The sequence below is a fragment of the Microtus oregoni genome, unplaced genomic scaffold (genome assembly GCF_018167655.1).
Source record: "Microtus oregoni isolate MIOR12 unplaced genomic scaffold, Mior012 000008F_ref0000371, whole genome shotgun sequence".
NCBI classification, from domain to species: domain Eukaryota; kingdom Metazoa; phylum Chordata; class Mammalia; order Rodentia; family Cricetidae; genus Microtus; species Microtus oregoni.
The window spans coordinates 37,763,670-37,786,182 of record NW_024543067.1 but is presented as its reverse complement, the minus strand read 5'-3'; the positions used below and the strand labels follow the sequence as shown (position 1 = coordinate 37,786,182).

The 22,513-nt window shown below is 49.0% G+C and overlaps 1 protein-coding gene and 1 long non-coding RNA gene across 3 annotated transcripts; one reads left to right on the top strand and one right to left on the bottom strand.

Moving 5' to 3' along the window:
- Window positions 1-7,310: 7,310 nt before the first annotated feature.
- On the bottom strand, window positions 7,311-7,792 carry LOC121451475. The gene is made up of 3 exons (XR_005974732.1): window positions 7,776-7,792; window positions 7,606-7,672; window positions 7,311-7,453 (listed from the first exon to the last, which is right to left on the bottom strand). It is a non-coding gene; the product is annotated as an uncharacterized LOC121451475 (long non-coding RNA).
- Window positions 7,793-11,346: 3,554 nt separating this feature from the next.
- Window positions 11,347-16,227, top strand: S1pr5 (sphingosine-1-phosphate receptor 5). 2 transcript variants are annotated; one of them, XM_041657380.1, is made up of 2 exons: window positions 11,347-11,385; window positions 13,825-16,227. In XM_041657380.1, exon 2 carries the CDS (start codon window positions 13,900-13,902, stop codon window positions 15,100-15,102), a length of 1,203 nt encoding a protein of 400 aa, XP_041513314.1. In that variant the 5' UTR covers window positions 11,347-11,385; window positions 13,825-13,899; the 3' UTR covers window positions 15,103-16,227. The 2 variants fall into 2 exon arrangements, with proteins under 2 accessions (XP_041513314.1, XP_041513315.1); XM_041657381.1 differs by lacking the exon at window positions 11,347-11,385 and adding an exon at window positions 13,020-13,068.
- The last annotated feature ends 6,286 nt before the right edge of the window (window positions 16,228-22,513 follow it).

The window sequence follows — 22,513 nt, the reverse complement described above, 5'->3', positions numbered from 1 at the left end:
TAAGCTAAGGTCAGGCATTCATAACTAATAATAAGTCTCTGTGTCTTTATTTGGGAGCTGGTTGGCCAAAGAAAATGCCAACTACAAATCTGTGAGTTCAAGGCTAGACTAGTCAATGGGGGTGAGTTCCAGGACAAACAAAGCTACACAGAGAAACCCTGTCTCGAAAAACAAACAAAGAAATACAAGAAAACAAAACCCCAAAACAAAAACAATGAACAATCAGAATGGGTGTAACAGGGGATTTCTAAATATCTCAGAGTGTACAGGCACTGGCTGCTAAAACTGATGACCTGAATTCGACCCCAGGCCCCACATGGTGAAAGGAGAGAACCAACTCCTAAAAGTTCAGACTACATCCCCAGCCCTCTTCCTCATGTTCTAGTGGCATTAATTCAACCGGCTGTGGTGGCTCCCGCTGCCATTTTAGCATTCAGGAGACTGGCACAAGAGAATTACTATGAGCTGAAAATTAGCCTTGTGACTTTGAGGCTAGCCTGGGCTTCTTAAGGAAACCCTGACTCAGACAACAGCACAAAAAGAGTTCTTGCCACCATCTGCCGTTTTGAGATGTGCACCAGTGATTCCCCATCGGGATTTCCTGGTTGAAATATGTTGCAAGAGCAACTGGGGTTCCTTAGAAAATGTGCCTCTAATCTTGAACTTTGACCTTTTCCTTGGCTGACATTTACCATAGGTCTCTTTTGCAATACTGAGCAGGGGAAGCAAGCCTGAGCACTCGGCCACCCACAAGATGGTGAGGGAAAATATCAAGAAGCCACAGCATACCTGGCTGGAGGGAGAAGGATATGGAATCCAGTCCTTCTGGGAGCATCTTTTACAGTCACGGCTGGGCTCCAACTCACTGTGCGTAGCTAAGGATGGCCTTGAACACTCTTTTATAGACAATGTTTCAAAAATTAATTATCTTTATTTTATATATGTGAGTGCCAGCAAGTATGTATGTGTACCACGTGTGTGCCTGTTGCTGGCACAAGTTTTGAATTCCCTGGAGCAGAGCTACAGATGATTGTGAGTCAAATTGTGGGTACTGGGAGTGGAACCGAAGAGCTCTCAGTTCTCTTAACCACTGAGCCCTCTCATCATCTTCAACTTTGAATTTCTGGTCCTCCTTCCTCTACCTCCTGCGTCTTGGGATGCCAAGTCTGTACCACCACACTTATTTATGTGGGGCTGGGAATGGAACCCATGGCTCACATATGCTGTGCAAGCAAGTGTGCCACCTGAGACACGTCCCAGCCTCTCACAGCTGGCCTTTCTCTTGGTTTATATTGTTTCTTAAGACTTTTTAAATTCTCTGTGTGTGTGTGTGCGTGTGAGAAAGAGAATGAATGTGTGTGTGTGTTTGTGTGTGTGCATGTGTGTGCAGGTGCCTATGAAGGCCAGAAGAGGGTGTTGGGTACTCTGCAGCTGGAATTACACGCAGTTGTGATCCACCTCCTCTGAGTGCAAGGAACCAAACTCAAGTCCTTTTCAAGAGCTGAGTGGCCACCCCACTTCCTCCACCTGCTCGTGAAAAGCTCCCACACCTGCTGTGGCCCTTGATTTCTGAGACAGGGCCTGACTATGTGAACCTTTCTGGCCTGGCACTAACTGTGTAGCCCAGACAGGCCTGGAACTCAGTGCCCTGAGTGTGATTGAGATTGTGACCACTACCTCACACACTTGGAGAGCATTAGCCTGCAGAGGACAATGAGTTCCACCAAAAATATCAGGAAAGAAGGAAGAGGGGAAAAGAAAAAAAGAAATTCATCTGGCAGCATGAGATGCAAACATGACAGTTGCCGTGGAATGGCTCTCTATAAGATGGGTTTTCTCCAAGGACATTGTGACATTAACTCCTCAAATTAGCAAAGTCTCTCTGCCATTCAAAAGAAAAAAATACTTCCATTCGCCTCCAGCGAGTTCCCACACCCTGGATGAAATATATCACACTTTGAACTCCCTCCCAGGAGAGCAGTTGTTGCCATAAAAGACACAGACTTAAAGACACGCGATGAGCAGACAGACGTACATCCTCACAGCCATCGCTTTGTACCACTAGCCTCGTGACTGTCTAGAGTCACACTTCATGCCTCTTCTGTCTGTACAGCATGGGTGCCTGAGGTGAGTCCCTCGTTAAAAGGAGAGAGAAAGGGAGGGCAGGATAGAGAAAGAAATAAACGAGAAAGAAAGAAGAGAAAATAAAAGAAAAGAGGGGGAGAGAGAGAGAGCCCTTTAATCTAACAACTCAGGAATAACAAGGTCATCCTCAGCTACACGGGGAATTTGAAGCTAGCCTGGGCTGCATGAGCCCTGTCTCAAAACAAACTCACTGCCTCCTTTGTCAGGACTGGAGAAACAGGGCCTTCAGTGCGCCTCAGTGGGTAAAGCTGCTTGCTGCCAATGTAATATCTGAGTCTGAGCCGCAGGACCCTCATGGCAGAAGGATAGAAGGGACCTCCGAATGTTCCGTGACCTTCACACATGTTCCATTTCACACGCACACACAGGTAAGAACGTTCGATGTGCAAGCATGAAAACCTGAGTCCCAAGCGCCCACATGCAAAGCTGGGTGTGGCCAGTGTGCCTGGAACCCCAGTGCTGTGGGAAACTCTGGGGTTTGCTGGACACCAGATTCAGGAACAAGGCAGCTGAGCAGGATCGTTGGCATCTTCCCTGGGGCCGGGGGCAGTTATGGGTGCATACTCATACACACAGCATAGACTCAGTGTCAAGACCAACAAAGCAAAACATTTCACAACATGGAATGAATCAAAACTGCTACTACTTCTCACGTTCTGTGAAAGTTACTTCACCAAAGCAAAAAGATAAACCAAGAAACACAAAAACACCAACTTAGCCAGACACGACTTTAGTCTCAGGACTCAGGAGGCAGAGGCAGGCGGATCTCTGAGTTTGAGGCCAGTCTGGTCCACAAAGGAAGTTCCAGGACAGCCAGGACTACACAGAGAAACCCTGTCTTGAAAAAAACAAAATCAGGGGCTGGAGAGATGGCTCAGCGGCTAAGAGCACTGGCTGCTCTTTCAGAGGTCCTGAGTTCAATTCCCAGCAACCACTTCATGGCTCACAACCATCTGTAATGAGATCTGGTGCCCTCTTCTGTCCTGCAGGCAAACATTCAAGCAGAGCACTGTATACATAATAATTAAAGAAAAAGAAGGAGAAAGAAAGAAAGAAAGAAAGAAAGAAAGAAAGAAAGAAAGAAAAAAGAAAAAAAAGCCAAAAAAAAGAAAAGAAAACAGAGTTGAGTTGTACAGCTAGAAATGCAATGGAAAGTCAAGTCGAGGCAGGAAGCGGAGGGAGGCCAGGTAGCTCCCGGTAGGAAAATGATACCTCATATTAATTATAATTCTCAATTGTATTCCACAAAGGGATATGGAATTATGTTTTCATAAAAGCAATAAAAACAATATGAGACACCAAGTCATCAAGTGTGTGCTTGTTTCGGGTCAGTGACTCAGAAGAACCACGTGATGTCTGGAAGGCATCTCAAACCCAACCAACCCCTGCCTGCACTTCTGACCTTCCAGAGCCTATGGGCTTTTTAGCTCAGATGCCAGAGAGGCAATTTACTATCATTTGAGGACTTCTTAGGGCCCACAGAGGCACTCACCAACCTTGAGAAGAGCTCAACCCCAGCCTGTTCAGCCTGGCCAATCAGAGTAGCCTGTTTTCCCCTACTCCAGCTGATAGGTTGTTTACAACAGGTGGATTTTTTGTTTGTTTGGTTGGTTGGTTGGTTGGTTGGCTTTTCCAGACAGGGTTTCTCTGTAGCTTTTTGGAGCCTGTCCTGGAACTCAACTCTGTAGACCAGGCTGGCTTTGAACTCACAGAGATCTGCCTGTCTCTGCCTCGCAAGTGCTGGTATTAAAGACGTGCGCCACCACTGCGCAGTGACAGTGATATTTATTTTATCTGTATGAACGTTTGTTTGCATGTCTGTCTGCATGCCTGGTACCTTGGGGACCCTGGGAATTAAGTTACAAATGGTTGTGAGCCGTCATGTGGGTGCTGCTGGGAAATGAACCTGGGCCCTCAGGAAGCACTCCAGTGGTGCTAAATGTTGAGCTATTGTTTTAGCCCCCACTTTTTTTTAATCTTTAAAAGCAAGTTCAAGTGGGGACTGGGGAGATGACTCAGTGGTTAAGAGCACTGACTGCTCTTCCAGAGAACCCTGGTTTAATGCCTAGCCCCCACATGGCAGCTAGCAACTGTCTGTAACTTCAGTTTCAGAGGCTCTGACACCCTCACACAGGCATACATGTAGGCAAAACACCGATGCATGTAAAATAAAAATAAGTAAATCATTAAAAAAAGTACAGGAAGTTGTGGCACAGCCCTTAATCCCAGCATGAGGCAGAGGCAAGTGAAACCCTTGAGTTTGAGGCCAGCCTGGTTTACAGAGTTCCAGGACAGCCAGGACTAAACACAGAGAAATCAAGTCACAAAACAAAACAAACAAACAAACAAAAACCAAAGCAAAGGCAATAGCTGCTGTATGTTCTTCCTGAGAACCTAGGTTCGATTCCCAGTACACATGTTGTGGTTCTCAACCATCTACAACTGAAGGGTTTCTAGTGCCCTCTTCTGGCTCCTGTGGGCACCAGGCATGCACTTGGTGCACAAATATACAGGCAAAATATCCACACACTTACCAAAAAACAAAAAACTTTAAAAGCAGCCAGCTGTGGTGGTGCACACTTTTAATCCCAGGACTTGTGGGGCAGAGGCAGCAGGTGGATCTCCCTGAGTTCAAGACCAGCCTTGAACATAGCAAGTCCCAAGCCAGTATGTGCTATAAGATGAGAACTTGTCTCAAAAATCAAAACCTAATGAGGAAACCGAAGCTCACAAATGAAAGCACCCCTTCCACCTACACACACCAGACAGCTGCAGCCAGGACTCCAACTCTGACCTGCCTGTCTGACCCCAGGCTCCTGGGGGTTTTGAAGATGAGGAGAAGCAGGCCACAGGTTCAAAGGTAAAGCAGCAGAAGCTGCCAGTATTGGGGCCCAAGGACTAGAGCCAGATGCCAATGGCTTCGCGGCTTGAACAGCATCAGAGGGCAGTAGGGAGCTACAGAGGGTTGTGAATGGAGCAAGGGCAGGGAAAATGGTGACTGCAAGGTGTGATCAGCGATCAATAAGTTCCAGGCACCTGCCGCGCTCCTGTCATCCTGGCTACCCCGACGGCTGAGGCACAATTGGGGCTTCCGGGACACCTTGGGCAGCATGGCAGAGACAGTGGAACGTGCCTCTCAACTCAACAACTGGGAGGCAAAAGCAGGAGGATTGCCTCAAGTTGGAGGCTAACCTGGTCTACATAGAAGGCAGAAGTAGGAGGATCTCTGTGAGTCTGAGATCAGTCTGGGCTACATCATGATAAAAAAAATTAATGAAGATAGGAACTGCTCAAAGCAGTGAGATATCACTTCATTCCCAGTACATGATTATAATAAGATAATAAATTGATTATTTTACCGCCCCACAAACTTCAGGGTAACTCTGAGGATGTCCTTGAACTCCTGATTCTTCTGTCTCTACCTTCTGAATGCTGAGTGTTGGAATAGCAGAAGTGCACCATCACATTTGACCTAGAATTTTACAGTAGGTAAATTCTTTTTTTTCAGTATGTAAATTCTATCATCTCAGAGCTGATACACTCTATCCAGGGTGGGGTGGCGCACGCCTTTAATCCAGCACTTGAGAAACAGAGACAAGCAGTTCTCTGAGTTTGAGGTCAGCCTGGTCTACAAAGTGAGTTCCAAGACAGGCAGAACTACACACATATATAAAATGTGTATATATATATATATATATATATATATATATATATATAATATCTGTGTGTAGATGCACGTATGTAAAGTTCATCTGTGCCACAGCACATCCACATGTGGAGGTCAGAGGACACCTTGCAGGAGCCAGTTCTCTCCCTCCACCATGTGGATCCTAGGAATCAAACTCAGGTCATCAGGCTTGACTGGAAACATTTGTTTGTTTTGTTTTGTTTTTTGTTTACTCGAGACCGGGTTTCTCTGTGGTTTTGGAGCCTGTCCTGGAACTAGCTCTGTAGACCAGGCTGGCCTCGAACTCACAGAGATCTGCCTGCCTCTGCCTCCCGAGTGCTGGGATTAAAGGTGTGTGACACCATACCTGGCTAAAGATTTGTTTTTATTTATCTGTATTTGCGTGTGTCTATGTGCCCGAGTCTGTACACATGGGTACAGCGCATGCAGAGTCTAGAGGAGGGCATCTGATCCCCTGGAGCTGGAGTTAAAGGAGGTTGTAAGCCACCCCACCATTTCTGTTGGGAACCGAATATGGGCCTTCCGCAGTAGAAACAAGTGCCTTTGACTGCTGAGCCATCTATCTATCTATCTATCTATCTATATAAAATTTATCTTTATTTTATTTGCATTGGTGTTTTGCTACATGTATGTCTGTGTGAGGATGTCAGATCTTAGAGTTACAGACAGTTGTGAGCGGCCATGTGGGTGCTAGGACTTGAACCCAGGTCCTCTAGAAGAGCAGTAAGTGCTCTTAACCACTGAGCCATCTCTCCAGCCCCCTGATGAGCCATCCTTACAGCCCCTTTAGTACTTTTTATTTTAGACAAGACTCACTGTTTCGTCCTGGAACTTGCCATGTAGACCAGACTGGACTTGAACTCACAGATCCGCCTGCTTTTGTCTCTTGAGTGTTGGGACTAAAGGCATTTGCCACCACACCAGGCCCCTTTGTTGTTTTTTTTGTTTTGTTTTGTTTTTTTTTTTTTTGATACAGGATTTCATGTGTCTTGGCTGGTCTCATGCTTCTTTTGAGTTGAAAATGACCTTGAGCTTCTGATTCTCCTGCCTCCGTCTTAGAAGGGATGGGATCACGAGCATGCTGCACCATGCCAGGCTCCTGTGGTGCTGGGGGTGGCACCCAGGGCAAGCATTCTGCTCACTGTGCTACGGCCGCACCCCTGAGAGTCCGATTTTACTTTTGGCTGAGGAGGGCGGAAAATCTATTTTCTAACAAGGTCTTGGTACAGAGCACAAGCTGGTCTTAAACCCCGCCTTTCTGCTCCCCTCTCACTGACAGGATTGGGATTAAGGTACCAGTGAGCACTGTCAGATAAAACCACTCTTGTGTCTCCATTTCAGGGGTGAACAAACTGAGGTCAGAGAGGTTGAGCAAGCAGTGCCCAGCCACACAGTGAGGAGGTAGTCACACCTCTTAGGCCTGGTATTCAAGGCCCTGCCAGACCTGATTCTTGTCCCACCTCCATCCTCCCTGTTCCATCCTTGCCCTCAGCCGATCTCACACCATGCCAAGTGAATTCAGTGTCTTTTACTGTAGGTGCTTTCCAGCCCGCAGGCTTTTGAATGTGCTGGTCCAAGGCTTTTGCATGATTGTCCGTTCCTCCCCCTTTCTCTCCTAGCCTGCAGAACAAATGTGACAGAGGGAATGAGAAGGCTGATGCCAGGCTTCCAAATCTAGTACTTGAGAGGGAAGGGGGCTCAAGGGGTCACCGGGAGGAAACGATCAGGGCTTCTTCTCCACACAAGTGCTTGGCTTTTGTTTTGAAACATACCTGAGCTGTATAGGAGGGCTCTTGTAGGTAGGTGAGCTTAGATTTTCCTCTGCAGAGTTCTACAAGCCTGAGGAGGGACAGGCGAGAGCAGAGGGGTGGAGTCATTCCTCAGACTCACCCAGCATCTTGGAGAAGGTGTGTCCCTCAGCACCATGCTATCTTGTCCTCACCTCCACACTGGTCTTAGAGACCACAGGGGACCCCTAGGAAGAAGCAAACTCCAGCAGGGCTGGCGCTGGACCTCACTTGGCAGAATGCTTGTCTGTCTTGCACAGAGTCCTGTGTTGTTCCAGCTTCAGAACAGAAAATGCCTGTCATCCCAGAGCTGGGAAGTGGAGGCAACAGGATCCAGAATTGGGGCAGCCTAGGCTACATGAGAGCTTGTCTCCCAAAACAAAAGTCCTGGAAAAGCAACATGGCTCAGTGGGTAAAGGAATTTGTCATCAAACCTGACAACCTGAGTTGGGCTCCCAGAACCCACATGGGAGGAGAGCCACTCCAGAGAATTGGCCTCTGATGCCCACAGGCAAATGCGGTGCAGAGGTGTGCATGTCCCTTCCTCAGAAAAACACCAACTAAATCAAAGAGAAACAAACGACAATAATCCCCTGCCATCTGAGGGAAAGGCATTGAGCTAAGGAGTCCGCGCTTGAGAGTAGACTTTGGGTTAGTGCTCCTGAGTGTTCCTCTAGCATCTTTGAGCTCTGGTTCTGTGAAACTCAGGTCACACTTGTTGCCGTGTTCACATTGAGCCTGAAGAAGGCAGGGGAAGAGTTAGAATCAGCGGCCCCTCATGTCCCTCTGACTCTGATGCAGGCTGTCGGTGGTCTGAGGGGGAGCACATTTCTGCCCCTTGGTGAGGCACAGCCCTGCCTCCCAGAGAGTGGGCACAGCATGGGCGTGGCAGCCTTTGTGCCTGAGGATCTGCTGCAGAACAGGCTGGGCAGGTGAGTGGCCTAGACAAGCCTGGGGGCAGGCTGTGGCAGGAGTGTGGGGGCCAGGGCTGGATTCTAGCTGTACCTGTGGGTGGCAGTGGGGACTGGGTGCGGTGTTGTGGATGCCTGGGGTGCGGTTATCGCCCTTCCGAATTCCTCTCTGAGATACAATGGTGACAAATAGTACCCACGATCAACATTACAGAACTTAGACACAATCAATGTCCGGTAGCGAACCCTGGAAAATCTCTGTTCAGCAGCCTCGAAGCGACTGACTTCATATTCTAAACGTTTTGCCGGTCCTCCTCTTGGTTAAATTATAAAAGGCCCGTGTGAGGAGGTGCACTCAGGAAACAGTGCTGACCGATTCTAAAGTTCTGCTTTTGTTTTATTCTTTTACGTGTTAGAATTTAGTGTGCGTGTGAGACAAGTGTGCACGCATCTGGGAGGAGTGTGTGAGAGATGAGTGTGCGTATGCGCGTGTGTATGCAGGTACCCCAGCATCACGGTGCTCTTGTGGAGGTCATGTGATACCTCTGGGGAGCTGGCTCTTCTTCCCAGGATCAGACTCGGGTCATCAGGTGTGGTAGCCGGCTGAGCCACCTGGCAGACCCACAGCAAGTGCTTTATCTGGCTGAACTATCTCACTGGCCCAGGCTCCTTGAAGAATAAGGAAGCCATTAGTAGGGCTGGAACTAAGAATGTAGCTGTCAGGAAGTGGGGCTGAGTGGGCTACTTAGTTGGAGAGACTTAGGGAGTCATGGCAGGCTTTGGAGCAGGTGAGGGAAAAATCCCAGCAGCAGTGTGTGAAGTGAGGGACAGAAGCATGGGTGGTCCAGGGAACTCGTGACATCTGTCCAGGTCGCAGCAGGATGAGTCCCGCAGTCACAGTCTGTAGAAAAGAAAACCAGGAGCCTGCAGGAGCGGAGGCCGCTGGGTCTGGGAGCTATGGCCAGTGGCGGTTCTGAAAATTCTCAGTGCTTGGCAGAACTCACAGGAGGTGATATTGTCGCCTGGGAGGTGTGAAGCAGCCACCTCCCACACTGCTTCCCCTCCGATAAAGAAAACCATTTGTTGAGCGCCTGCTGGTTACCAGGCAAGACCCGGGGGCTCATTTCCCAGGCACCCAGAGAAAAGCCTGGGCCTTGGAGTTGTGAACAACCTGGCACCTAAGGTCCGGCCCCAATCATCCTATTGGCTATGCTGCCTGAGTGGGTGGTTTCGATTGGTTAAAACTGGAAAGAGCGGTTCTGCCCGCTGGGAACAGCTGGGTCTGAAGCTAAAAAATCCCCAAAGGGCTACATTAGGGGGCCGGACTCGAGACCTCTTCAAGGGGGTTCACCAGAGGCACAACCTGGTCTGGGACTTCTCGAGATTCCTCCCACCGGGAACAACTGTGCTCACCTCTCACGGGGTCCCCGACATCTGACCAGTTGAGGCTGGAGTGACCCTGGGCAAAGGGTATGGTCCCAGGAAGGTCACTCAAACAGACACCGGAAACCAGACTGTGGCCGCTGGTCTGAGACTTGTAGAGCTGGGCCCTGGCGGGAACGTCTTGGGAATTAAAGGCGGTTGGGGTGTAGAGCCAGCTGAGGCTAGCCTGCTGGAGAAGAGGTCCGTGAGAGGCGTGGGAAAGCGACACTGAGAGGGAGGAAGAGAGACAGAGAGCAACGTACGAAGGAGCTCTGAAAGACGCCAGAGAGATGCCTCGGAGCGGAGCGGAAAGGCTTTTGCTGCTAAGCCCAACAACCTGAGTTCAATCCTGGGGACTTAACCAGCAGAGGAAGAAGAAAACCAATTTCGACAAGTTGTCCTCTGATCGCCACACATATGACATGTGACATGATACACATATGCACACACACACAAAATACATAAATAAGTGTAATTTTAAGAAATTTAAAAATAGACCTCAGGGAAGACACTGCAAATAGACATCCATTCATTACCTTACTTATTCAAAAGTACTCAAGACAACGTCAAATTCCTGTCCCCAGTCGGGCGGTGGGGGCACATGCCTTTAATTCCAGCACTTGGGGGGCAGAAGCAGAAGGATCTAAGTTCGAGGCCAGCCTGCTCTACAAAGCGAGTTCCAGGACACCCAGGGCTACTGAGAGAGAAACCCTGACTCAAAAAACAAAACAAAAATCCCTGTCTCCCAAAACACAGCAAATGCTTTATCCTGTGGTTGAGATTTAAAGGTTCAGAGAAATGCGGCCGGGACAGAGAAGCTGCAGGGCGGGAGGAATCAGATCTTACTTATTTGGGGACCTGGAAGTTCCCCCATCGTCATCTGGCTTGCACCCGTCCCTACCTCTCTAGCCCCTTGAGAAAATGGGGTAGGGGCCTGTGCTGCCAGAGCAGAGACTTGTCCGCTCCGGTGAGGACTGAAGATTGCTGCGGTCACGCCCACTCAAAGTATCTCATAAATTGCGTCGCTCAGGTACTGCGCCCTTAAGGTGTCTTTGGGATACAGGATCAGGAGTCCAGGTATCAGAGGACAGACTGAACCCCTTAATTGGAATAGGGGAGTAATTCACTTGGAAAGGCCCTCCCTTCCCCGCGATTCTGGACCCTCCCACCCCGAGTGTCCCTGGGAGGGGTCCCGAGGGAGAAGCTAGGACTTGCTGGTACCAGTCGCCGCTAGGGCGCTCTCCGGTGCCACGGCGGGTGGCACAGGCTGGCAACAGCGGCTGGGAGGAGGAGGGGGCAATTGCTGGCGTTCGCCTGCACTCCGCCTAGCGGGCCCGCCCCCAGGCCTGCCACCTTCAGCCAGCCCCGCCCGCGTAGCAGCTGTGCAGTGTTCCCAGGCGCACAGCCCTGGGCGCACTACCCGGGAGCAGAGGTAAGTGTCCAGCACTGGGGACCTTGCAGGAAGTGGGACTCGGCTCCTTGGAGTTACTGCGGGGCTGGAAGGGCACAGCGTTCTTTGCTGAAGTTTCTAGGACCTTTATTATAGACCTCCCCCGTCCCCCAGCAGAGAAAACTAAAACCCCAAAGGTACTCGCTGGTCCCCTGCTGGGAAGGAGTGTGGACCCCAGGAATCCTCCAACTCAGCCTTGCTGGGCTCCTGCAAACTTTTCATTTCCCCAAGCAGGTCAGGGGACTGGGGTGTGGTACAAAAGTCCTGACCCTCTGCTGAGTATACCGGAGCAGAAAATGCTGTATAACCCTGTCTCTGTATTTGATGCCTCTCCGGAACCCAGAGTGGCCCAACCAGTACCTCCAAGTCTGTCTGTCTCCTCAACTAGTTCCCTGTGCGACTCTGAAACTGTCTAGGCCCTTCTTTGTTCCTCTGCCTTCCTGGTATTGAGAACTCTGTCCCCCAGGCCTGGGTTTTCTCATCTGCTAAGGGTATTTCTGTGAATTCTGTCACTATTTTTGTGGACTGTGTGAGAGAAACAGACACCTTTGCATCTACTTTTGTTTTGTTTTGTTTGCTTGTTTGTTTGTTGAGACAGGGTTTCTCTATGTAGTCCTGGCTGTCCTGTAACTCACTCCGTAGATCAGGCTGGTCTCAGACTCACCGAGATCCACCTGCCTCTGCCCCCGGATCCATGAAATTAAAGGTGTGCACCACCACACCCGGCGTGGGTTTCTTCTGTTCAGATGTAAAATTGGACTAAGAGGATCCAAGATTCGGTTTAGTTGGTGGAGGGCATGCCTAGTATGCAGAGAGCCCATGGACCCATGTCATATAAACCGGATGGTGGTATGTTCCTGTAACCTCCTAACTCAGGAGGCAGAGGCATGAGGATAGAAATTCAATGTAATTTTCAGCTGCATAGTTTGAGGCCAGCATAGGGAACCTGTGGCCTTGCACTTTATTTTAAATTGAGCCCAAGGCTTCTATGCAAGGGATTTCTTTTTGTAAAATTTTACAAGACATGGTGATGTGTGTACCTTTAATCCCAGTACTTGGGAGGCAGAAGTAAGACTTTGTCTCCAAACAAAACAAACCAAAAAACCCTTTTAAAATCTCATTTACAGCCGGGCGGTGGTGGCGCACGCCTTTAATCCCAGCACTCGGGAGGCAGAGACAGGCGGATCTCTGTGAGTTCGAGGCCAGCCTGGTCTACAAGAGCTAGTTCCAGGACAGGAACCAAAAGCTACGGAGAAACCCTGTCTCGAAAAATCCAAAAAAAAAAAAAATCTCATTTACTTATTTGTGTGTGTGCGTGTGTGTGTGTTGGTGGATGGTTGGGTGGGACTGTGAATGTATGCATGCCACAACACGAATGTGGAGGTCAGGGGACAGTTTGTGGGAGTTGGCTCTCTCTTTGCTTTGTGTGCATTCCAGACACGAAACTGAAGTTATTAGTTATTAGTCCTTGACCCCTGAGCCATCTTGCCAGCCTTGCAAGGTAGTTCTTTAAGAACCCATTTTTGCTCATCTGTAGACTGGGACTGAAGGAAGAATTGCTGAGAGGATCAAAGGGTTGTTTGCAGGCCAGGGGAGTCATTGTGATTTAAGAACATGTGCACCTCTACGAGGTTCCCATCCACTGTCCCATGGCTGTGAAACTGGGTAAGGAGTGGCCAGGATCAACTTTTCGCTGGGGCCTTATGGGGATGACATTTCTTTAAAAAACAAAACAAAACAAAACAAAACATGCAAAAGTCAATGTGTATCAAAGCATGTGCGGTGTGGGGCGCTGGGCCCCAGGCTGGTTGTGGGTGGAGGTTGTGAAATTGTGGCCTGTGCTACTGGGTGTGAGACCATTGCCAGGGCTGAGCCCCTGTGGTGGCTTCTGTCATCGAATCTGTGTGTGAATGTTTCGTGTAGAAATGTATTCTCATGGTTCCCTGCACTCCTTCCTTGCTACGTGTCCCTGTCTGGGGTTGTCTGTGTAGCCGTGATTTTCTGAATTCTCATTTGTTTACGAGTGAGCATGCTTCTGTGTTATGGGAGTTCCTTTTTATTTTATTTCATCTTGGCACAGGGTCTCAGAGCCCAAGTTGGCCTCAGACTTACTACGTAGCTGATCTTACTGATCCTCCTGCCTCCATCTGTCGGGTGTGCACCAAAAGGCCCTGCTTACTCCTCCACCGTCTTTCCCATAGACTGTCCTCCTGTCTGCTCCTGGACTGCTGGAATCGGGATATGGCCGCCATGACTAGTTATTAAAACAAACAAATACTTTATTAACTTTATTTAGTTTGTTTTCATGTGTAAATATCAGAGGACAATTTTGGGGGTGTGGGAGAGTTCAGGGGTTAGGGACCCTCTTCCAGGGCTCTTTCTCCAGGATTTTTAGATGTTGACTGTTCTTGCCTCCCATAGACTTTCGCACATTGGTCTGGTGGACAACAAGGGGGACACAGCAGCGACCTCTTGGCAGTGAGCGGCGGGCGGCTCATGGAGTCCGGGCTCCTGCGGCCCGCGCCGGTGAGCGAGGTCATCGCCCTTCACTACAACTACACGGGCAAGCTGCGTGGGGCGCGCTACCAGCCCGGTGCGGGTCTGCGCGCAGATGCGGTAGTGTGCCTGGCTGTGTGCGCCTTCATCGTGCTGGAGAACCTGGCGGTGCTCTTGGTGCTGGGTCGCCACCCTCGCTTCCACGCGCCCATGTTCCTGCTCCTGGGCAGCCTCACCCTGTCGGACTTGCTGGCCGGGGCGGCCTACGCCACCAACATCCTGCTGTCGGGGCCTCTCACGCTGCGCCTGTCGCCTGCACTCTGGTTCGCGCGCGAGGGGGGTGTCTTCGTGGCGCTTGCCGCGTCGGTGCTCAGCCTCCTAGCCATTGCACTGGAGCGCCACCTCACCATGGCCCGTCGAGGACCCGCACCCGCCGCAGGTCGCGCTCGCACACTGGCGATGGCGGTGGCCGTCTGGGGCGCGTCGTTGCTGCTCGGGCTGCTGCCGGCGTTGGGCTGGAACTGCCTGGGACGCCTGGAAACCTGCTCCACTGTGCTGCCGCTCTACGCCAAGGCCTACGTGCTCTTCTGCGTGCTGGCCTTCCTGGGCATCCTGGCTGCCATCTGTGCCCTCTATGCAAGGATTTACTGCCAGGTGCGGGCCAATGCGCGTCGCCTGCGTGCGCGGCCCGGGTCCCGCAGGGCCACCTCGTCCTCGCGATCGCGGCACACGCCACGGTCGCTGGCCCTGCTCCGCACGCTCAGCGTGGTGCTCCTGGCCTTCGTGGTCTGCTGGGGACCTCTGTTTCTCTTGCTCTTGCTGGATGTAGCGTGCCCAGCCCGCGCGTGTCCCGTGCTCCTGCAAGCTGACCCCTTCCTGGGTCTAGCCATGGCTAACTCGCTCCTGAATCCCATCATCTACACGTTCACCAACCGAGACCTGCGTCACGCGCTTCTGCGACTGCTCTGCTGTGGCCGCCGGCCCTGCAGCCAAGATTCCTCCAACAGCATGCAGCGGTCCCCGAGTGCTGCTGGGCCTTCAGGTGGTGGCCTGAGACGCTGCTTGCCACCAAGCCTGGACCGCAGCTCCAGCCCATCAGAACACTCTTCTCCCCATCGGGACAGGGTGGACACTAGCTGCTCCACTGGCAGTCCAGGAGCAGCCACCGCCGACCGGACCCTGGTGCCTGCTTCTTTGGACTGATGCTTTTCAACCCACTGTGACCCTTCGCAAGAGCAGATTGGTTCCCCTAATAAGTGCATCGTCTAAAGGAAACAGCCGAAGACAGACAGCAGGGATAGAGAAAAAAGAAGGGAACTGGATTGAATGTCCCATAAGGGGAACAGACTAAATGCACGCCCCTCGCAGTTTGACATGGACCATCAGAAGCGAGTGATGGAAAAGGGGACAGGCAGTGATGTAACTTGAGCTGGGAACCCCCAAGCAGCCATTCAGTGTGGCTGGAGCAGAAGCTGATCAGCAGCATGGGGAGACTTGAGATGAAAGGGCAGATTGTGGTTACTGATTCTGAGGAAGGCCTGTGATCTGGCTCCGAGGCAGGTGGAACCCAGAGACTTCTGAACAAAGGTGGGACTTGCCCGAATTCAGACCTCCACAGGTACCCTGTGACTCCCAGAGTTCCAGGGGCAAAGGGTGCTCAGAAGCTGATGAAGTCTAGATAGGTAGGGTATGCTAACAGTTGGCAGGATGAGTGACTGGCAGAGTTGTGGAGAAAGATAACAAGCCTGGCTCCAAAAATTTAACCCTGGAGCCTTTGCCAGATCTCAACTGCCGAGCTTTCAGAGCATGGAGTCAGATTCTTCATACAAAAACAAACAAACTACAATAAAACAATTCGAGCTGCCGGTCTCACTGGGATCTTTCAGGATAAATGCATTCATCTATTTATTTATTTTCACCAGAGAGCCCTAATCATCATCTTTAAGATTTTATTTGCCAGGTAATGGTGGTACATGCCTTTAATCCCAGCACTTGGGAGGCAGAGGCAGACAGATCTCTGCGAGTTCCAGGACAGCCTGGTCTGGTCTACAGAGCTAATTCTAGGATAGCCAAGACGACTCAGAGAAATCCTGCCTTGAAAAACAAAATAAGTAAACAAACAAGTTAATAAATTAAAAGTTTGATTTATTGGGTCTGGAGAAATAGCTCACCAGTTGAGAATACTTGCTGCTCTTGCTGAGGACCTGGTTTCCTTCCGAGCACCCAAGTGGTGGTTCATAGCCATTGGTAACTTCAGTTCCAGGTCATCCACTGTCCACATCTGGACGTTCGAATGCTACACAGAACAAATGTGGGCAAAACGCTCATGCACACGAACTAAATAAATCTTTTTGAAAACTTTTAAAAATTGTTTATTAGTCATTTATTTTGAAACAGGCTCTCACTGTGCGGCCCCAGCTGGCCTGGAACTCAATATGTAAACCAGGCTGGCCAGGAACTCCTGAGTGCTAAAATTGAAGGTTAGTTCAGGCTAGCTTGGTCTACTAGTGAGACCCTGTTCTTTCATTTTTCTAATTCTATTTGTTTTGGTGTTTGTCTTTGTTACAGCCCAGACTGTCCTGGAACTGATCTTGTAAACCAGGCTGGTCTGGAACTCACCGAGATTTGTCTGTCTCTGCCTCCTAAGTGCTGGAAGAGACCCTGTCTTTAAAACTTTTAAACAAAGTTTTACGTATTCTGTGCCCTTGTTATGTATGTGGGTACCCAGCGGCCACATCAGAGGGCAACTTTCCTCCATTTTCTCCCTCCACTGCCTGTGACCGTCTCAAATTCGTCCATATTTATCTGGATGGATGCATGGTCTTTGGCACCGATAAGGCGGTGGCTTGCTGGGCATTTCTGAGCTGCGTGCAGGTCCTTGGACTCATTGGTTCTGTATGTCAAGGCCAGCTCACTCTGGGTCCAACGCGAGCGCACACCCCAGACCCTACTTTGAGACACCGTTTCTTGTAGCTCAGACTGGCTTCAAACATGCTATGAAACCAAAGCCAACTTTATTAAACTTGTGAGTTGTTTCCTGTGGGTAAAGGCGTGTGCCTTACCGCACGCGGCTGCTACTTTGCTAGGATGGAACCCCGGACTTGATTCGTGCTAGGCAAGAGCTCCACTGAGCTACACCCTCCATTTGGTAGATGAAAAAACTGTAAACGCTGAGTTCCCGTGCCAGTGTCTTAGCAAGACGACCTTGGGGCGAGGATTGGGGTGCGGTGGGGGGGGGGGCATGTGGGAGGGGCCTGTCTGGTATTTCTTGCTCTTAGAGGCGGCTGGTTAGATTAGACTAACTCTCCCTCGAAGATTCTGCATTGTGTGGGGGGGATACAGAGGTCTGATGTGTGTTTATGCAACGCTTGTTTTCCTTGTTTTCCATGCCATCCCTAGCATGTCCCAGACGCATTCATGATCCCTGGCACTTGCAAGGCTGGTGGGCGGGCTCGGGGAGCAGGGTGTGGGTCGGAGAAGGACGTCGGCAGTTGTTTGAAGTGCAGCGCGCCACCTTGCAGCAGCCCTGGGAATCGCATCAGTCAGAAGTGGACTTGTGGCCGAGGGATAAGGTGCAGAGCGCCTCCTTGAGGTAATCTTGGGAACTACAAGCAGCATAAAAGCGGCTGGGGCTTCAGGCCACACGCGCAAGAAAAAAAACAAAAACAAAAACAAGGCTGGAGTGATGACTCAGAGGTTGGGAGCACTGGCTGCTCTTCCAGAGGTCTGAGTTCAACTCCCAGCATCCACATGGTGATTCACAGCCATCTGTGATGAGATCTGGTGCCCTCTTCATGTGTGCAGGCATACATGCAAGCAAAACACTGTATAATAAACAAATAACAGGGCCAGGCCGTGGTGGCGCACACCTTTAATCCTGCACTCACTCAGGAGGCAGAGGCAGAGGCAGAGGCAGGCGGATCTCTGTGAGTTCGAGGCCAGCCTGGTCTACAAGAGCTAGTTCCAGGACAGGAACCAAAAGCTTTTTCTCGAAAATCCAAAAATAAATAAATAAACAAACAAATAAATAAATAACAAATAAACCTTTAAAAAAAACCCCGATCGTCCTTCCCAGAAGGCAAGTTCCTGAGAAGCCTGAATCCCCCCTCCCCCCCCACACTTCTATCTTTCCTGGAGTGTTGGTTTGGCGGTGAATTCTGATACTAAATTAAAAAAACACCCAGTTCCCTATTTAAATATTGGTTTTAAAAAGTTGGGACTTGTAGGGAACTTCCAGAAATATTCTGTGGGAAAAATGACCTGAAATGCAATTTTTTTTTTCCCATTTTGTTTTTTGTTTTTGAAATAGGGTCTCACTATGCAGCCCAGGTTGACCTTGAACTTACTATGTAGCCAAGAATGTCTTTAAAATTTCAGAGCCTAAGAAGCTGGAGAGATGGCCCAGCGGTTAAGAGCACTGACTGCTCTCCCAGAGAACCTGGGTTCAATTCCCAGCACCCACAGGGCAGCTCACAACTGTAACTCCATTGCTTGGGGATCTGACACCCTCGCACAGGCAGATATACATGCAAGCAAAAAAACCAATGCACATAAAATACAAAAAGTATTAATTACTTTTAAAAATGTCTGATCCAAAAAAATAAAAAAATAAAAAAAAATGTCTGATCCCACCTCTCCAGAGGCAGAGGTAGGCAGACCTCTGTGAGTTCAAGGCCAGTCCAGCTTGGTCTACAGACAGAGTTCCAGGACAGACAAAGCTACACAGTGAAACCTTGTCCCTTCCTGCCGCCCCCCCCCCAAAAAAACATGGGCTAGAGAGAGGGCTCACCAGTCCCTGCCTCTGCTTCTTGAGTGCTAAAATTAAAGGTGTGTGGACCTGGATTTTATTTTTTTTCTTAGAGTCTTACTATGTAGACTGGGCTGTTCTCAAGCATTCAACCCTTCTGCTCCATATTCCTCTGTGGTAAATGTCTTTTTAAAAAAATATTTATTGTATACAATATTCTGTCTGTCTGTCTGTCTGAAGGCCAGAAGAGGGCACCAGACCTCATTACAGATGGTTGTGAGCCACCCTGTGGTTGCTGGGAATTGAACTTAGGACCTTTGGAAGAGCAGGCAATGCTCTTAACCTCTGAGCCATCTCTCCAGCCCCAGTAAATGTCTTTTAAAACTGTTCTTTTTTTCATCATTTATTCTTTTGTTTTCTGATCCAAGGTCTTGCTAGGTAGCCGAGCTTGCTCTGAACTGGAGGTAATCCTACTAAATGCTGGGATTACAGATGTGTGTTATCCCATCCAGGTTTCTTTTTATTTTGATAGTTTTATTTATGTTTTTATGTGTATATTTTGCTTGCATGTATGTCTTTGCACCACCTACCTGCATGGTGCCCATAGAGGCCAGAAGATGGCCTTGGGTCCTATAGAACTGGAGTAACAGATGGCTGTGAGCCCTCGTGTGGGTACCTGGAATAAAATACAGATTCCGGTCTCTGCAAAAGCAGCAAGTGCACTGAACCACTGAGTCATCTCTACAACTCCTATTTTTGTTTAGTTTTTTTTTTTTTTTTTTTTTTTTGAGAAAGGGTCTCCTGTGGTAGGCTTGGCTGTCCTGAAATTTGCTCTGTAGACCAGGCTGGTCTTTGTCTTCCTAAGTGCTGGAATTAAAGGTATGGGCCACCACTGCCTGGCTTTAAAAAGGTTTCTTTAAAAAATGTGTGTGTGAGTGTGTGTGTGTGAGTGTGTGTGAGTGTGTGTGTGTGAGTGTGTGTGTGTGAGTGTGTGTGTGAGTGCGATGTGTGTGTGTGTGTGTGAGTGTGTGTGTGTGTGTGTGTGTGTGTGTGTTTGCCCGTGTGACGGTTAGAAGTGGGGCATCGGCTGGGACCTGGAGTTACAGGTATTTGTGAGTCACCTGGTGTGGTGAACTCTGGTCCCACTGAGTTCTTAACTGGTGAACCAACTCTCCAGCATTCTCTTTTGCTTTTTAAATAATTGTAAGGCAAGGTCTTACTATTTCCCAAGTTGCTCTTGAGCCTCTCATTCTCCCAACTCCCTCCACGGCAGCTGAAATGACAGGCCCTCATCTCCAAGTCCAGCTCCATCTCACTTCTTTTAACTGGCTGTATAATATTCCACACTACAGAAGTACCTCCAGCTATTAAGTCAGAAACTTACAAAAAGACATAGGAATTGAGTCCAATCCTTTGCCGGTTACATTGTCATGTGATAAATACCTGAACAAGGTTGTTGTTGTTCTTCCTCTTCCTCTTCCTCTTCTTCTTCTTCTCCTTGGATTTTTGAGACAAGGCTTTTTCTGTGTAGCTTTGGAGCCTGTCCTGAAACTTGCTCTGTAGACCAGGCTGGCCTTGAAGTCACAGAGATTCACCTGCCTCTGCCTCCCAAGTGCTGGGATTAAACGCATGCACCACCACCGCCCAGCTGAATGAGTTTTAATAAATCTCTTCAGCCAGTTCACAGGGCCTGTAGATTGGACTTTGAGATACAGCTGTTGTGGTTTTAGCCAGCCTGTCAGGAGGACAACACGGCAGAGTGTGATAAGACACCACCCCTGGAGAAGCCTGGAACTGCAGCTTCTTCTCCATTAGTTTCAAGTCCTGAAAAAGTGGACTTCAGTTTCCAGGAATTTCCCACACAGACCAACATCTCTTCCACTGGCATTTCTTTTTACAGGTGCTAAACATAAATACACTTAATTAAAGAGTATATGGTTAATCGTGGTGGCTGTATTAAAACCCCAGTGCTTGTGAGGCTGAGGTAGGAGACTCACTCTGAGTTCAAGGCCAGCCTGGGCTACACAGTCTCAACCATAAATAAGTAAAGTTGGGGGCTGGCGAGATGGCTCAAGGGTTAAGAGGACCCAAGTTCAATTCCCAGTACCCACATGGCAGCTTGCAATTGTCTGTAATTCTAGTTCCAGGGGACCCAACGACCCATGCCAAACACCAATGCACATACATTTTTTTAAAAAAAAAAAAAAAACAAACAATTAACTTAAAAAAATAAGTAAAGCTGAGAGAGAGAATACAAATTCGTAATTCCAGTTTGGGCTACGTAATGATATTTTGTCTCAATCAATCAATCAAATAATAAATGTTGTCAGGCAATGGTGGCACATGCCTTTAATCTTAGCACTCGGGAGGCAGAGGCAGGTGGATTTCTATGAGTTTGAGGCCAGCCTAGTCTACAGAGGAAATTCCAGAAAAGCAGCCAGGGTTACACAGAGAAACCCTATCTTGAAAAACAAAAACAAAACAAACAAACAAACAAAACAAAATAATAGTAGTATAATAAATACTTTATAATTTTTATTTTTCCTTATTCGTTTGGGTGTTTTATCTTCATGGTGCTGGTGCCTGTGGGAGCCAGAAGAGGATGTTGTGTCCCCTGGAACTGGAGTTACAAATGTTTGCTCCAACGTAATATGGGTGCTGGGAATTGAACCTGGTCCTCTGGAAGAGTAGTCAGTGTTCATAACCACTGAGCCATTCTCTCCAGCACCAATAAGAAATACCTTTATTGCCGGGTGGTGGTGGTGCACGCCTTTAATCCCAGCACTAGGGGGGCAGAGGCAGGAGGATCTCTGTGAGTTCAAGGCCAGCCTGAGCTAGTTCCAGGACAGGAACCAAAAGCTACAGAGAAACCCTGTCTCAAAAATAAAAAAAAAATAAAAAAAAGAAATACTTTTATTGTTCAAAATTATTTTTATGTGTGTATATGAAGGTCAGAGGCCAACTTGTAGGAGTTGGTTTTCTCCTTCTACCATCTGGATGCCAGGGATGGAACTCGAGTTGCCAGGATTGGCCAAAAGCATCTTTATCCACTGAGCCATCTTGACAGTTCAGGAAAAGTATCTATTACTATAAAAATATCAAAAGTTTGTGAGAAACACAGAGGCAGACCTGGGTATTCCAATGCCCTCAGAGAATACCACACCTCTGAGAGAGAGAGAGAGAGAGAGAGAGAGAGAGAGAGAGAGAGAGAGAGAGATTGTAAAATGGCTCAGCAGGTGGAGGTGCTTGCTTGCCCACACTTACAGACAGCCTGAGTTCTACCCAGACCCCACCGAGGGGAAGCTGGGATGGGTTTCTGCAAGTGGTCCCCTGCCCTCAAGTACACACAACACAAAAATTCCTGTAAACAAGCCCTGAGTGATGTAACCGTCTTTAACCCCAGCGCGAAGGAGGCAGAGGTAGAAGGGTCTCTGTGAGTTTAAGGCCAGCCAGGGATATACAATAAGGCCCTGTCTCAAAAAGAAGCTACAGGGCTGGAGGGACAGCTCAGTGGTTAAGAGCACTGGTTGCTCTTAGAGATGACTCAGGCTTGATTTCCAGCTCCCGCAAGCTCACAACTACCTGCATCCCCAGTTCCAAAGAATCCCAACCTCCGTGGGCACCAAGCATTCATGTGCTGTACATACAAACGTACATACATGCAGGCAAAACACACTCATACATAAAATTAATAAGTGAAAAAAAAAAGTAAGTTATAAGACTGGAGAGATGGCTCATCATTTAAGAGTACTTGCTGCTCTTGCAGAGGACCAGAGTTCCATGGCGGCCTACAATCACCTGTGACTTCAGAAGGCACTGCACGCGCACGGTATGCAGACATACATACAGGCAAAACACCCATACACC